The 16,053-nt window shown below is 45.4% G+C and overlaps 1 protein-coding gene across 1 annotated transcript in view; it reads right to left on the reverse strand.

Moving 5' to 3' along the window:
- Positions 1 to 8,172: 8,172 nt before the first annotated feature.
- The window catches only part of LOC102560737 (scavenger receptor cysteine-rich type 1 protein M130), a 46,923-nt gene continuing 39,042 nt past the window's right edge, over positions 8,173 to 16,053 (reverse strand). Inside the window, exons 8-12 of the mRNA XM_059726248.1 lie at positions 15,652 to 15,780; positions 14,565 to 14,660; positions 9,619 to 9,714; positions 8,872 to 9,069; positions 8,173 to 8,297 (exon numbers count right to left, since the gene is read on the reverse strand). Of these exons, the coding sequence (XP_059582231.1) occupies positions 8,173 to 8,297; positions 8,872 to 9,069; positions 9,619 to 9,714; positions 14,565 to 14,660; positions 15,652 to 15,780 (644 nt within the window). The remainder of the gene's footprint in view (positions 8,298 to 8,871; positions 9,070 to 9,618; positions 9,715 to 14,564; positions 14,661 to 15,651; positions 15,781 to 16,053) is intronic.

A 16,053-nucleotide genomic window follows, 5' to 3' on the forward strand; every position in this document is an offset into this window, starting at 1 on the left:
GTGTAGTGGAAGCCTGCAGTCAGCTGCTTTGTGCAGTGCATTGTGGGAGTGACGCACCAAAATATAGTCTCCTGTGTGGATCTGTGCTCCCTGCTCGTTGTCTTCAACACGTGTTTCTGTAGTTGCTGTCCCCATTATGATAGTGCCCTGTACTTGTGTGTACTGTCTGCTGTTGGTGAGTACCAAAATTGTCTTGTAAAAGTGGTAGAAATGGGTCTGGGGGTCAGTACAGTCAAGGTCTTGGAACGTATCCCTATTTGTTACATTGTAAAGTGGGTTCCCTTGATACGAATTCAAGTTATGTGCTATTTTCCAGGAATGTATGTACAACATAAAGAAAGGGAAACCTGCATTGTGTGCAGTTTTGAGGTCCACATTTTTTAAAAAGACTTGGAGAAGTTAGAGAGGGTCCAGAGGCAGGCAAAGATGATAAAGGGCTTGGACAGTCATATGAGGAAAGGCTGAAGGTGCTAGGCACGTACAGCTTGCAGAAAAGGCACTGAAAAGGACACATGACAACAGGCATCAAACACCAGGCCCCATCCCCTGCCTGCTCTCCCAGCCCCCCCACCCCGCCCGCTCCCCCAGTGACTCACTGGGTGCTGCCAGGCGGGGAGCAGGGGTGATCCCCACTGCCCCACACTGCCCCACACTATGTGGGGGGCTCTGTACAAGCCCCCTGACCCCCTTCAATGCCTCAATGCCTATGTTCTACAATGGGTATTTCCCATGCTTCTGGGCTTTTCTGATTGCTTCTGTCTGCCCCAATCTCTGCTTTTTCTGCTATATGTGTCAGAGTCTTTTTAAACCTTCCTCAGAGGCACTGGGTGTTGGCTACAGCCAAGGCTGAGGACTTCAACTTGGGTGTGCCAAGTCTCCTGCTGGGACCAAAGTCAGAGGTTTCTGGCTAGAGGATCTTGATCCTCTACTCAGGGTCAGGCCAGTCACCATATCTAGGATCAGGAAGGAATTTTACCCCACGGTCAGGTTGGTATGGACTGGGAGGGGAAGGTTTGCCTTCCTCTGTGGTCAGGGGCATGGCCGTCTACCTTGAGCATATATTGATAACTTTTTATAGAAGAAGAGCATTGGCTGCTGTGGTTCCCCTGTTTTACCTGTGGCAGGATAGGGTGCTTGGTCTATGTTGTTTCAGAATTGATGGTGGTCTTATGGAGAGTTTAGATTATTGTTGTATGGAATGGTTTGGAAAGGGATGATCCTGCCTCAGGCAGAGGGTTGGACTAGATGACCTCTGGAGGTCCTTTCCAGCCCTACTTCTCTATGACTCCATGAATCTTTGACATCAACTACAGGGAGAGAAGTGTCATCCTGGCTTCCACCATCAAGATCTAGGGCAAGCCCATAAGACACCTAAAGAAGAGCTACCTCCATTTGGGCACATCCACTGGCTACTGGGTGAGACAGGCACCAGAAGATACCATCCATGGGATCATGCAGGATACCCCCAAGCTTGACACCTGCCTGCTGGCCCCCTAGCAAAAGATCAATGCCCTTAACACCTTCCTCATCCCCCTCATCTTATTTGTCCTAAGAGGCTCAGCATACCCAAGAAACCCCTAAAGAGAGTACACAACACAATCAAGTAGCTTCTCAAAAAGAGGATAAGCCTGCTGCTACAGGCCAGCAAGGACATCTTGATCCTTCTCTACCAATAGGGAGATGCCAATGTCCCTGACATAGGTGGCCTCTGCAATGACATCATGGTTACCCACACCCTCCACGTCCAGACCTGCCCAACGACCTGGTGAGTAGCATCACTGCCTGCACCCTAAAAGAGATCACCAGGCCTCCGTCCAATGAAGACCTGGCCACAGTCCTGACCAAGACACTGGAGGGAGAGTTCAGGTGAGATGGTGTGAACTTTGCCTTACTGTGGAGCCAAGCCTTCAGCACCACGTGATCCGCAACTGCCATTAGACATGCTGCAACAAGCATCAGGATCTGGGGGTTTTGCTGGTCCAAGTTTTGACAGCCAACTGCATCAGTGTCACCCCTTATGTCAGTTGCTCTTCCTGGAGGGGTTCTTGAAAGTTACCGTGCAGAAGTACATTGGCAATCTGAAGGTGAGACCCAACCAAGGCAAAGTGGTGAAACCCAAACCAGGTACCTCAAAGTGTAGTGCTAGCAACCACTTCATGCCCCATGGCAACTTCACAAGGTTCACTGACTGATGTTTCATCATTTGAGTCTGTCTCAACTGCCTACTGCTCAACAGTGCCATCCACTACAGAAACCACAACAAGAAGTGCCAGATGTGCAACTATGAGAGAGAGTCCCTTCCCCATGTCCTGTGTGGCTGCAATCCCCATACCAGAGCCAAGCAACTCTGACACAACATGCTGTCCAGGACTGACTACTAAAAGCCATCTCAGGGACAGTAGGGACAGTATCAGTAAATCATGCCCTCCCAGGGTGCAACAGCCAGCTGCTCCCAGACATCAACATAATAGAAAAGCACAACAAACAGGCCCTGATGATCTATATTACCATCCCTTTTAAGAACCCATGACAGGCTTTCCCTGAAGGCCAGAAGCAAAATTGAACAAGTACAAGCTACTGGTCAATGCCCTGAAGACCAAGGGGCACAACATGATAGTGCATGTATTGATTGTTGGGGCACTTGGAGCATGGGACCCAAGCAAAAAGAGTATCCTGTGTGTCTGCAGAGTACCCTGCCATTATGCCAAACTGATGAGGCCCCTCATGGTATTCAAATACCATCTGATGGTCCAGGAACATCTATGTCAAACACATCATGGGCCATTGCTAATATGAAGACAGCCAATCAAGACAACCAGTTGTAAGCAAGACACATGGGGCAGAAGAACTCCCCCTCCTCTTGCAACACTTGCCATGAACTGACAAAGACTCTCTATGCTCTGGACTACTCCCTGCCTCAGCAATTGTACATTACATGCTAATACCTGTACCTGACTATGTCTTGCCAACTCACAGTTCTATGCTGATGCAGTTACCATGTGTGGAGTCCCATATCCTCCTCACAGTGATGCATTCTATTTTATTTTCTCCTCTATCCCAGGCTAACATAGGATGCATGACTGGGGGGAGGAGGGGGGGGAGGGGAAGCTGGGAACATGCTTTTCTTTATTTGCTTCTTACTAATAAGAAAATAATTGTTTGAGAGTCTGGAGGTGGACAGCAATTGGGGTGCGAGTAATCATGAAATGGTAATATTCAAGATCAATGTAAGGAAAGAAGCAAAGAAAAACAACAGCTGAAGACAGTTTCAGAAAAGCAGACTTTAAGAAACTCTGGAAATTGGTAGGGAGGATCCCATGGGAGGCAAATCTAAGAAAAATCATTAAGGAGAGTTACTTGTACCTCAGGGCACAAGATGAGGCTAGTGTGATGTTAAGAAAGGATAAGGAACATAGCAAGAAACCAGTGTGGCTAAAAACTGAACTTATCAATGACTTTAAACTTTAAAAGGAATCTCACAAAAAGTGGAAACTGGGTTATATAACTAAGGAGGAGTATAAGACTGTAACACAGTCATCTATGGAGACAATCAGAAAATCCAAGACATGAACTGAGATATGCCTAACAAGAGCTATAAAATGCAACCAACAAGTATTCGGTAAATATGTTAGAATGAAGAGTAAGATAAGGGAAACCGTAGGCCCCTTACTGAATGGGGAAGGGAAACATCATAAGTGATATCAAGTAGACTTAAATATTCAATGCCTTTCCTACTTCAGTTTTCACATGGAAAGTCAATGATCAGATGACAAGCAATGAAAAAAGGTATATATAATCACTCCAGAGTAAATAAAAAGCATATTAGAGATTACTTAATCAAGCTGGATATTTTCAAATGAGAAGAGCCAGGTGAGATTCATCCTAGATATTCAAAACCTTTACCAAGATAAATGTTGAGCATTGGCTATTATCTCTGAGAATTCACAGAGGTCAGGACAGGTCCCAGAAGACTGGAAAAAGACAAATATAGTGCCCATCTTTAAAAAAGCAAACAAGGAGAATTCAGTGAGTTTCAGACTGGTGAGACCAACTTCTACAGCTGGAAAACTAGTTGATTAAGGTTCTCAGACCCACTGAGGAATCGGTTTTAAACATCTAGAAGATAATAAGGTAATAAAGAGAAGCCAGCATTGATTTGTCATCAGCAAGTCCTGTTTAGCCATACCTGACTTCCTCCTATAACAGGATACCAGCCAATGGTTCAGCATTTGTTTCTGAATGCAGGAAGAGCAGTTGATGGAATATACCTCCCTTTTAGCTAGGCTTTTGCCACTGTTTCCCATGACATTCTCATAAGTAAGCAAAGAAAATATAGGCGAGGGTCAGCTACAGTAAAGTGGGTGTTCATTATGCTCAGAAGATTATTCATCAATGGCTCTGTATCTAATGGGGGAGAGATATGAAGCAAGGTTTCCCAGGGGTTTTGTTCAGAGTGTTGCACTTTGTAATAACTTCTGTAATGACTCAGGGGATGTAATCACATACACACTAAGCAAATTTGCAGATGATACTGTGGTGGAGCACCATTGGGGTGCTTGCCACTTAAGGGCTGTTGCAGAGTCTGAGTGAGCCTGCTTTGTGAGCAGCAGGAAAAGCCTCCCCCAGGAACCATTTTTAAGGGGGAAGGTGGGTGGCACAGCACCTTCTGCCACTTTAAGGAGGAGAGCAGGCAGCAGACAGGTGCAGGCCAGCCCTGATGAGGCAATCATTTTAAGATCCAGGCTCTCAGGGCTGGGGCAGCAGTCTACTGCTGGCAGCCAGGGAGTAACAACACCTAGCTGAACAGCTGCTTTCTGCAACATCTTGGAGGTAAGGGCAGGATCTATGGGGATGGAAGGAGGCTCCTGGTCCTGGGTAGGACTTGAAACTGCACCTTGCCAGGGATGGGTGGTCTGGTGGAACTGTCTTTGGTGGGACAGTCCCCCAGAAATGCTAGGTCAGTTACAGACCTGATGAAAGATGAGTAGGGGTGCCTGAAAGACCCAGCCCTCACCAATGGGTGGGTTATTAAGACCAGAGGGGAACAGGGCCAGGCACACCCAGTGAAGGGCACCTGAGGCCAGAGTGAGTAGTGGGGCCAGGCATGTCCATGAGTGGCACCTGAGCCCATAGGGGTGTAGGACCCTGGAGGGTAATAGGGCCAGGAACTCCCACGGGAGTGGTACCTAAGTCCTTAAGGGTGTGAGATCCAGGAGCCCCACAGATGAGGAGGCAGGTAAGCCTTTGGGCACCTGAAGCAGCACAAGTAGAGTTGTGAGTGAAAGGGGTGTGTCATTGGTCCCCATAGAAGACCAGAGTGGGGTGTTGCCCAGTGAGGGGCCAGGGATGGAGTTAACCCACTATTTGGCTAATTGCCCAGCCACCATTCAATTGAGGGTCACAGGAGAGGCCCAAACATCTGCACCATGGCTGGCCAGGGAGTGCAGAGACAAACCCGGCAGCCCACATGCTCACTCAAGGGAGCAGGGCAGGGTGAATGAGGCCCAGTAAAGGGCAAGAGTGTAAGAGGCCTGGTGAGAGCAGGCAGAGTGGTAGAGGCCCCATTGAAAGGGGGGGTAGTATGTGTGAGGCCCTGAACAGGGCAGCGTGGGAGAGGCCTAACACTGCACTGAGTTGGGCCCAGCCTCAAGTCAGAGCATAGCACAACTCACAGATGCTTGCACAAAGACAGGTGGGTGACCAGCGCTGTGACTGGTCTGGGGATGGGCCCCTTGTCACAATAACAAGCTGAATGGCGTAATAACGAATTTAGAGGATTTGTTTAGATTGTAAAATAACTTTGATAAACTGGAAACATAATTTGAAATAAATTGGATGAAATTCAGTAAGGACCAGTGCAGAGTACTGCATTTAGGATGGAAGAATCAAACATACAAATACAAAATGGGTAATGACTGGCAGGGTTTCATCATTGTAGAATAGGACCAGAGGGTTATAGTCAACCACAAGTTGAACGTGAATCAAAAGTGTCACATTTTTACAAAAAAAATAAAATACAGTCCTGAGATTTATTAACCAGAGTGTTGCAGACAGGTCAGTGGTAATGATTCTTCTACTTTATTTTGCACTGGTGAAGTCTCACCTGGAGGCACCACAACATCAGACTGCCTTGCTGCGCTTCTGGCCTGCTTTGATCCTCTGGCTTGAGATTCTTTTCCTTGTTCCTACTTGCTCCTGTTCCTGTCTTGGATCTTCTCACCAGGATCAATTGCTTACCCTGACCATGACCTCATCTTAAACCTCTGTTCGCTATCCTAGACCTAGATTAAAACTAATACCCAGGTTGAATTTGGCTTCCAGTCTGATAAATATCTGATGTAGCATGATCCATTTGGACAGAACACCTACAGCCCAATAAATCCTTACATGAAGTAGATATAAAGAGGATGTCAACAAACTGTTCTCTCTCTCCAGAGGGGGCAGATGTTAGTGTCTGAAACTGAAACAAGGGAAATATAAAATGGATGTTAGAAATAGTTTCGTAACTCTCAGGGTGATAGAGTACTGGGACAGATTATCTAGAGAGGTTATAGGAAGTCGGTCACTGGACATTTTTAAATGAAGGTTACACAGCTACTTGGCTAGATTGTTTTAGACAGGAATGTTCCTGTCTTGCCTCTGGCAGGTCATCCAGCTCAGCCCCTGAGTCCTTTCCAACCCTGCTTTTCTATAATCCTGTTCAATGATTGCCATAGAATATTGTGCCCAGTTCAAGATCTCACTCCCTATATTAAGGCATTTAGGTTCAGATCCTATTCCACCTTTTAGGTGTTTATTCCATCTTGTTCAAGTTCATAAAAATCAAGGAACATAAAAGGCGGATTTGTCCTCCTCTTCCTTGCTGCTTTTTGTAAGTTAGCCTTAAGACCATGATGATGGTATCTTAAAAAACCAGGTACCATAACATGTTTTTCAAGGTTTCAAGCATGGTAAAATCAGATAAAACTTGTGCACTAAGTTCTTTTAGCTGCCTATTAGACGGAGAAGGATCTGAACCTTAGTAATTTGGGCTTAACATACTTAAAACATCACCTTACCTTTCACCCTTCCTCAGCTTTTTCCTATAGGAAAAAAGAGGCGGTGTACTACAATGTCATTTTGTCTTTGTTCAGGACACATACCTTCATTTAGATAAACCAAAGATTTTAGCACACAGAATCTCAGTGCCAACAAGACAGCCTTTCCAAATGCACATGCACATGGGCCTTTTCATTCATAAACCACTGCAATATCCTAAAATGCAACAACTATGCACTCCATGAAAAAAAATCCATAACTAATTTCCTTCAAAACAGAGGGAAGGATAATCAAAGACAAATGAACAAAACAAAGCACTACAATTCATAAACATAGATGTGATCTACAGCAGATCTTTTGGGGGCCAGAAGGAGGGGGCAGATGGAGGGCAGTGTGGCTCACCTACCAGTGGCTCCTGTACCCCTGACCTTCAGATGCCTGGGTCTCCTGTGGAGTCCAAAGCATGCTTGGAGTCCTGGGCTGACAAGGGATACCAGGGGTGACCAAGCAGGTGAAGAAGGTAGGACCTACCTACTGCCACAGCTGTCCCCAGCTGATTGGAGCAGGGGAAGCCCCACATCGCTTGTGCCTTCTCCAGCCAGGGGCTGTTGGGGAAGCTGCATGGGGTGCCAGGCTCCCATGGCATAAGCATTTCCAAATCTGTAAGCATCACTGCACAGAATTAGCAATCAAATATCCTGTCTAACAGCTTGCTGTACTGAGGTACCACTTTATAGGTTTTCTTGTGCTGCGATTCATTTTCATTCCCATTCCATTATCGTCCCCTGGGATTGAACCAATACACTGGGGAGAGAGGAATATCACTTCTGGAATGAGTTTTCAAAGAAAGGTTTTAATAAGAAAAAGCAGAACTGTATGATAAAGAGTTCTTTAGGAATACAAAAGCAAAAATTATCCATAAAACCTAACCAATGGTAATTTTATTTTTTTTTTTTTAAATCTCACTCAAACTAATCTTGCAACTACAGAACTCTCTATAAGAAGCTTCTCAGGCTATGTGCTATGCAGGGACTGTCTCTCATGACTCTTTGGCCCAGTTGGCATTTCAGAGAAGAGTCATCTAATTATACAGCATTTATGTCCTCACAGGGCTTTTGTGCTAAACAGACATTCTTATATCAATGTACCAGCGAAGCCATCTTCAACATCATCATAGTCTATGTCCCCAGGAGGCAGGAAGGGATCTTTTCTGTCAGCTCCAGAGGTCCCTTCAGTTCTTAGAGAGTGCAGACTCCAACCTGAAAATATCAAGGGAAGCACATGATAGTGACTTAGCTCTGAACCCTGCCTTGCCATTCAGGTGAGCCACCCCAACCACCTACACCTCAGTGATTACAAGGTCACCATGAAATACATGTATAGCCATTACTTCCAGTCATATAACTTCAGGAATCTTGAGTGAGGCGTCAAACTACTGTGGGAGTGACTTACATTTTTTAGCTTTATAATAAATAAACTATTTTGATCTCTTTGTTATTCTTGAGCCTTTAGATTACATATGCTTCATTTTTAAGTCTTTTAAGTTTGATAGCTAGAAAATTTGCTATACATTTTTTTTTTTTTTTTTTTTTTTTTTTTTTTTAAGCAAAACAGAGCCTTTTATGTAATGATGTGACTCCATTTTCATCAGGGATTCCAGGGGCTTTCTCTTTATTCTACCTAGGTGCAAGAACTTCTTCAGGGTGATAAATTTCTTCGGTATCATCATAGCCATGTCTTATGGAATCTCCAGACATGACAGGGGCTTTCTGAAAAATACTGAACACTGTAAGACTAGAGATTTGAATAGCAAGATATGGCAATTTCACTCACCTGTCAGTGAATCCCTTCTCCCATCATTTTCCTCTGGGACTTCACTGACTTCCTCATAATTGTGGTGAAAAGCAGAACTGTGTTCTGGATCGGAAATTTCACCAGCATCATCATAACCATCATTGTTGGCATCTCTGGGCAGTACAGAGGCCTCTGAAATACAGATGAGAATTAATAATGATGATGACAGACCTGACACTGAATAGAGAAATTAAGTAAAGGTCAGGGACAAAAAACTGAGATGCCCAAAAGCAACCCTGATCTGCTCTCTGCATCAAATACATTAAGTCTTGTCAGGAAGCCTGCTAACAAATGTTCTGCTTAGACCTGGATAAACTAAGTCCATGGAATTAGCCTTATTCAAGAACCCCATTATCTTTTCATAAGAGGATATCAGTATTATTTAATTTTGATAAACCCATGCAACATCTAACCCCATTTTCTGTTTCCTTCCATAACTTTAACTCTTCTTTCCATCAGTATGTGAACAAAAATCTTATCTTGCATACAGCTCCTGAGATGAGACAGCAGCCAAATTCTAACTGAAAATAGTTTGTCAAACAGCTTCATCTTGTGAGGTGCTAAGCTGAAAGAGATCACAACAGGATGGAAGATACTTACAAGCTCCCAGGATCAAACTAGGGCTCTTAAAATAATAACAGGTATCATGAAATTAGTAATAACATTGTGAAAACTGGCAAAATTATATTTGCTTCCCACCTATCTGTGAATCCTGACTTCTCTCACTTTTGTCAGAGGTCCCTGTGGCTTCCTCTGTATTCTGCCTAGATGCAAGAACTTTTTCAGGGTCATGAACTTCTTTGGCATCATCATAGTAATTTCCTGTGGAACCTTCAGATGTGACAGGAGCATCTGAAATAGATATGGTAATTAATAATAATGAAGAGTGACCTTACAATTAAGATGGAAAGAAATATGTATCTGGGCCACACAGGTGCACATATTGCCAGGCAGTTAAGAGGTCAAAACCCCTTCCTACAGTTTCAGTCCAGTTTCTTGTAGTTAGTTATCATATGCATTTGAAGAGATGACCTGTGTTACATGCTGCAAAGAACTGAAACAGAAACCAAACTCAGTGATGTGGGAGGGCAAAGGGGGGAACTGGGGTTGATAGTTACAATCTACCAATTCTATCAATTGATAATTGATACAATCCATTTCAGGCCTTTTAGGTTAAATGCTTTTAGTTGTTTTATTTTACTCTTTATTTTTAAATCGTAAAATATTTTGTTTTTTTAATGCAGTATTAATCAGAGTAGCAACTGTACTTTATACCCTCTTTGAAACTTTGACTAAGAAAATAGCTGTTATGTTTTAACTCATTCATAGGTAGCAGCTTCAGGAATACTTCTCCTACCCTGAGGGTTACATTCCAGAAAAAACAAATGTACAATTCTGGGTTGTTGTTTTTTCCATAGTCTCAGAAGTTTAATTACAATAGTAAACAAGAAAAAAGTTTGAATGAGGAAATAAAGCCTTTCATCTGGTACCAATTGAACTTTCATATGTTTTTAGAGAGTTGATTCTAGGCAATAAAATAAAATAACACAATATAATGTAATGCAAAAATAAAATAATATAGAAAGGTAAGGCAGTTTGCCACCCATAAAGACAGATTTTCTACCTGTCTGCAAGGTAGGCAGCAGAGCTAGGCAACGGGCTTCCCATTTTCCTGACTCAACTCAATGGATAGTGGGCCCCTATAGGAGTTTGGCAGCCTGGGCAATCAGCCACCTCAAGAGTCCCAATGGCTCTGGGAACCAGGAGCCAGAAATCCCTAGAAGCCCTTTCTCCAGAGCAACCCAGGAGGAGCCAGAGAGCTGTAGTTTCATTTCAGTGTTCCCAACAGAAAATTAAACTATCCAGGAAAAATCCAGATTTGCAGAAACTGCAAAGCATCCCAACTGCGAAAAACTTACTGCTTGAACAACATGCCTCTCTTCTGACTTAGAGTACAGGATGCCTTTTATATTTCTTAGGGTGGATTTTTTTTATGGAGGAAGAAAACCAAAGATAACTGGAATTCATACACATTGTCACACCACAAATGCCCAAACTTTGTTGTCGCAATGAAGATAGTAATAATTTCTGTCACCTTATGGCAGCAGACATCTGCTTGTTTTTTGCACAACACTAGAGACAACCCAGAGCTACCAATGCTCTTCAGCTGCCCCAGGCTAGCACTCTTGGGACTTGACAGGCCTGATCCTGCACAGCCTGGGAATTACCTTGGAGCACCTGCCCTACCCAGCTTTCCCCTCTTACAGAAGTTCATCGTGGGCAATCTCTGAGGCACCTCTCTGTAAGTGGGGAACCTCAGCTTTCCTGGCGTATACAAACACTCCTCAGAGATTCCCTGGGGTACATATCTGTAAGAGGGGAAAGCAGGGGTGGGTTTCCACTTACAGAGACACACTCCAGAGATTGCCTGGGGTGCATCTCTGCAAGTGGGAAACCCCAGCTTTCATCAGTGACTTGGATGATGAATTGTACTTGGTGACGAGTGTGAAGTGTACTCTGTTCAAGTTTGCGGATGATACTAAATTGTGGGGTGAATTGTGGTAGGGGAGGGAACGATTGCAGGCAGACCTGGACAGATTAGAAAGGTGGGCGGTACAGAATAGGATGCAGTACAAGGACAAGTGCAGAGTGCTGCACCTAGGGCATAAAAATATCCAGCACACCTACTGTCTGGAAAGTGACCCTCTCAGCAGCACAGAAGCAGAAAGGGATCTCGGAGTCATAGTGGACTCCAAGATGAACATGAGTCGTCAGTGTAATGAAATCATCAGCAAAGCTAACCGCACTTTATCATGCATCAGCAGATGCATGACAAATAGATCCAAGGAGGTGATACTTCCCCTCTACGCGGCATTGGTTAGACCTCAGCTGGAGTACTGCATCCAGTGTTGGATGCCATAATTCAAGAAGGATGTTGATAGACTCGAGAGAGTCCAGAGGAGGGCCACTCGTATGGTTAGGGGCTTACAGGACAAGCCCTATGAGGACAGACTGAGGGACCTGGATCTCTTCAGCCTCCGCAAAAGAAGGCTAAGAAGTGATCTTGTGGCCGCCTACAAATTCAATGCAGCAAGGGATCAGAGATGCTCTGTTCACGAGGGTGCCTCTTGAGGTAACGAAAGAACAATGGTCACAAACTGACAGAGAGCAGATTTAGGCTAGATATCAGGAAAGACTTATTCACAGTAAGGGTGGCCAAAATTTGGAATGGGCTTCCAAGGGAGGTCATGCTCTCCCCTACCTTGGGGGTCTTTAAGAGAAGGCTGGATAGGTGTCTGGCTGGGGTCATCTGACCCCAGTACTCCTTCCTGCCTAGGCAGGGAGTCAGACTCAATGTTCTGTTGAGGTCCCTTCTGACCCTGGAATCTATGAAGTCGATGTGCCCTCGGGCATCTCTGAGACACATCTCTGTTAAGTTTTCATAGATTTCGTAGATTTCATAGACATGAGGGCTGGAAGGGACCTCGGAAGATCATCAAGTCCAGCCCCCTGCCCAAAGGGCAGGAAGTCAGCTGGGGTCATAGGATCCCAGCAAGATAAGCATCCAGTTTGCTCTTGAAGGTGTTCAATGTAGGCGCTTGAACCACCTCCGGTGGCAGGCTGTTCCAGACCTTGGGGGCTCAAACAGTAAAGAAATTCTTCCTTATGTCCAGCCTGAAACGGTCTTGTAGTAGTTTATGACCGTTCGACCTAGTCATCATCCCTTGGGGCGCTCTGGTGAACAAACGTTCCCCCAGATACTGGTGGTCACCCTTGATAAACTTATAGGTGGCCATCAGATCACCCCTGAGCCTGCCTGGGATTTGCTTGAGAAGCATCTATGGATGCAAGCCAGTGTTTTGGTCGCTTTACTAGCCGCAGCATCGCATTGCAGGCTCATATTCATCTTGTGGTCAATGATGACCCCCAAGTCTCTTTTTTCCATAGTGCTAGCCAAGATAACACTGCCAAGCCTATAAGGATGCTGCGGGTTTTTCTTACCAAGGTGGAGAACCTTGCATTTATCGGCGTTGAGCACCATCAGATTCTCGTCTGCCCACTTGCTGAGCCTGTCCAGGTCAGCCTGGATCACCCGCCTGTCTTCTGGTGTGGATGCTTTGCCCCAAAGTTTGGTGTCATCAGCGAACTTGGCCAGTCCGCTTCTGACTCCAGTGTCCACATCATTAATGAAGATGTTGAACAGTATGGGTCCAAGGACAGAGCCCTGGGGGACCCCACTGGTCACAGGACACCATGATGAGTGACTTCCATCAATTACTACCCTCTGGGTCCGACCACGGAGCCAATTTTGCAGCCAGTGGATCGTGGTGGACCCAAGGCGACAACTGGCCAGTTTCACCAAGAGGTGATCATGGGATACCAGATCGAAGGCTTTTTTGAAGTCTAGATATAAGACATCAACCTCTTCTCCCTTGTCCAGATGATAGGTCACCTGGTCATAGAAGGAAATGAGATTGGTCAAGCAAGACCTACCCGCAACAAACCCGTGTTGGCTATCCCTTAAGATTTTGGCGTCGGCCAGTCCATTAAGGATGGCCTCTTTAATAAACTTTTCTAAGATCTTCCCCGGGATAGAAGTCAGGCTAATGGGCCTATAGTTAGCCGGATTCACTTTCCTCCCTATCTTGAAGATAGGTAACCCATTGGCCTTCTTCCAGTCTTCGGGCACTACACCAGAGCACCAAGAGTTTTCAAAGATCCGCGCTAGGGGCTGGGCTATGATGCTCGCCAGCTCCTTGAGTACCCTGGGGTGAAGATTGTCAGGGCCGGCTGACTTGAAGGTATCCAGCTTCTCAAGATGTTCCTTCACGAAGTCAGCATTAATGGAGGGCAGGGGATCACCCTCACCTGGACTTCCCTGTCCCGTAGCAGGCATGGGCGTCCCATGGGACTGATGAAAGACCGACGCAAAGTACCCATTTAATAGGTTGGCTTTTTCCTGGGCGTCAGTTGTCAGTTGCCCCATCTGGTTCAGCAGGGGTCCAATGTTGCCCCTGCTTTTCCTCCAGCTCCCCACATATAAGTGAGAAACACATCAACCATTGCCCCACAGGATCATTGTCCCTGATTGGTGCAGGACAATGGGTACATGCATTTTACCCACTGAACCAGATCAGCTGTGATGAGACGCATCCTGCCACACTGATCGACTTCACTTGGTGACATCTGTTTATATCCTTTAGTCTCTGTCCTCTGCCATACAACTAAATCAGTGCCACACTGGGAGAGAAAGGATGATGGTGGAAGAAACATCAAGGGAAAGTGAACTCATGCAAGCAGATCACTGACCACTGTAGGAAAGGAAAGGAGATAGTGAATAATCATTATTCCAATGTTCCAAAGCCATTTTCAAATGATCTGGCCCTAGAAACAGATGCTTTCTTGTCCCACACTTATACTCTGAAACTGCAGCATGGACAATGTGACAGAAATTGTCCCTAGAGCTGGGACTAGCAACATCTGGTTCATAAGCGGGGTGGGGCATTCATTGACAGAAGTCCAGTTACTGGCTGGTCTCATGGCAGAACCAGTGATTGCAGCATTCCAGCCCTCTGGGAGTTGAAAACTGCAGGGAATTAGGCCTAGTTCAAGATCTCAGGATGGGAAGTGAAGCAGATAGTGACTTCATATTAGGAATGCAACACACCGACCTGAATGAACAAATAATTCGTATTTCTCCTTCATTGGGCTGTAATCAAGCTCTTCGTACACAGCCTCAGAGACGGGCTTCATGAATTTTTTGGATGCTGAAAGCAAAGAGTTTGTGGTTATTAGAACAGGACGTAGGAAACATAATCAAACCCTCTCTCTTCCCCATGTCCTATCTGCAGTTCTGCTTCTTTTTCAGCCCAGAAAATATCCCACTCTAGACAACTGATGTTTCCCCTTTAAAAAGACATCCCCTCTTTAGAGATGTTTCCTTTAGCTGTTCCACCATCACAAAATCTCTCCTCTTAAAATATTTGTTTTCCTTTCATTTCATTACTGCACATTATTGCCCACATAGCAGCTTCAATAATTCCTATCCCAACATGAAGTTTGCTTTCCAAGAGTAACAACACTTATTTCTCTGCTTTCCAAAGTTGTAGTAGCTGAAGATGCATTTGTCTGTAGGACTGAATCCTACAGGTGACACCAGTGAGTATAATGCTCTATCCAGTGTTGCTCAGAGCTGTTTTTCACACAACTATCTGCTCACACATTTCTACAGTATTCTACCCAATTGTTCTAGGTCATCGATGATCAGATTTTTGCCTCCATTGGTCAGATGAATAGCACAAAGCCAGTTTGCAGGCTGAATCAGGCCCTGTACCAGCTCTGTATGCCAGGAACTGGCCCTGCAACTCTGCCCTGCCTCCACCCAGCAAGAGCCTGATCCTGGCAGGGTGTAGACAGTGCAGGACTCTGTACCACACTGCCCTCCTGGAATCAGGCTTAGGGGCTCCATGCTGTCCCTGCCTGAGCCCCGCAACACTAGGGTCATGCCCTGTGCTACCTTGCATGCCTGATCTAGTGATTAAGGCCAGAATCCACAGGACTTCCTGCAGGATGCATAGAAAGCCCCATCTGATCACTGGAAAACATGGCACTGAGGGCTGGATCTGGCCCACAGGCTGGGGTTTGAGCACCCTCATATAAGTGCTTTTCCACTATTTCCCTCATCATTCTGACACCCTATAAGTCTCATTGCAACTTCAGAGAGGTATTTCTATACTGTTTAGACTCACTGGGACATACCTCTCTTCTGTGCTCTGGCATTTCGCACCTGCACAGCCAGAATGATTAAGACCAAGCAGAGAAGGACCCCCAGAATAATGCAGATAACAATGGGCACCATGTCTCTCCCACTGTCTGTTCGAGGTGGATCTGAAAGGAAATGAACACATAAGCAAGCAGTAGAGACTATTCTCTGGAAGACAAGTGAATCCCAGGGAATGTCCCCAATTACTAATTGTATTATATATGGCCAACAGGTCAAATACTGAGGACCGAAGGGCAACTGACATGCTGGTGTGGGAGTCAGGAGCCCCGGCACATCAGCTAGAAGCCACTGAGCAGGAATGGGTATTGATAGGGCCTGGTTTAAATAGTAGGACCAGCTGAATAATAATGTGGCCCAACTGTGGCAGGGGCCACCAT

This window comes from Alligator mississippiensis, chromosome 4, assembly GCF_030867095.1.
Source record: "Alligator mississippiensis isolate rAllMis1 chromosome 4, rAllMis1, whole genome shotgun sequence".
In the NCBI taxonomy this organism is placed as follows: Eukaryota; Metazoa; Chordata; order Crocodylia; family Alligatoridae; genus Alligator; species Alligator mississippiensis.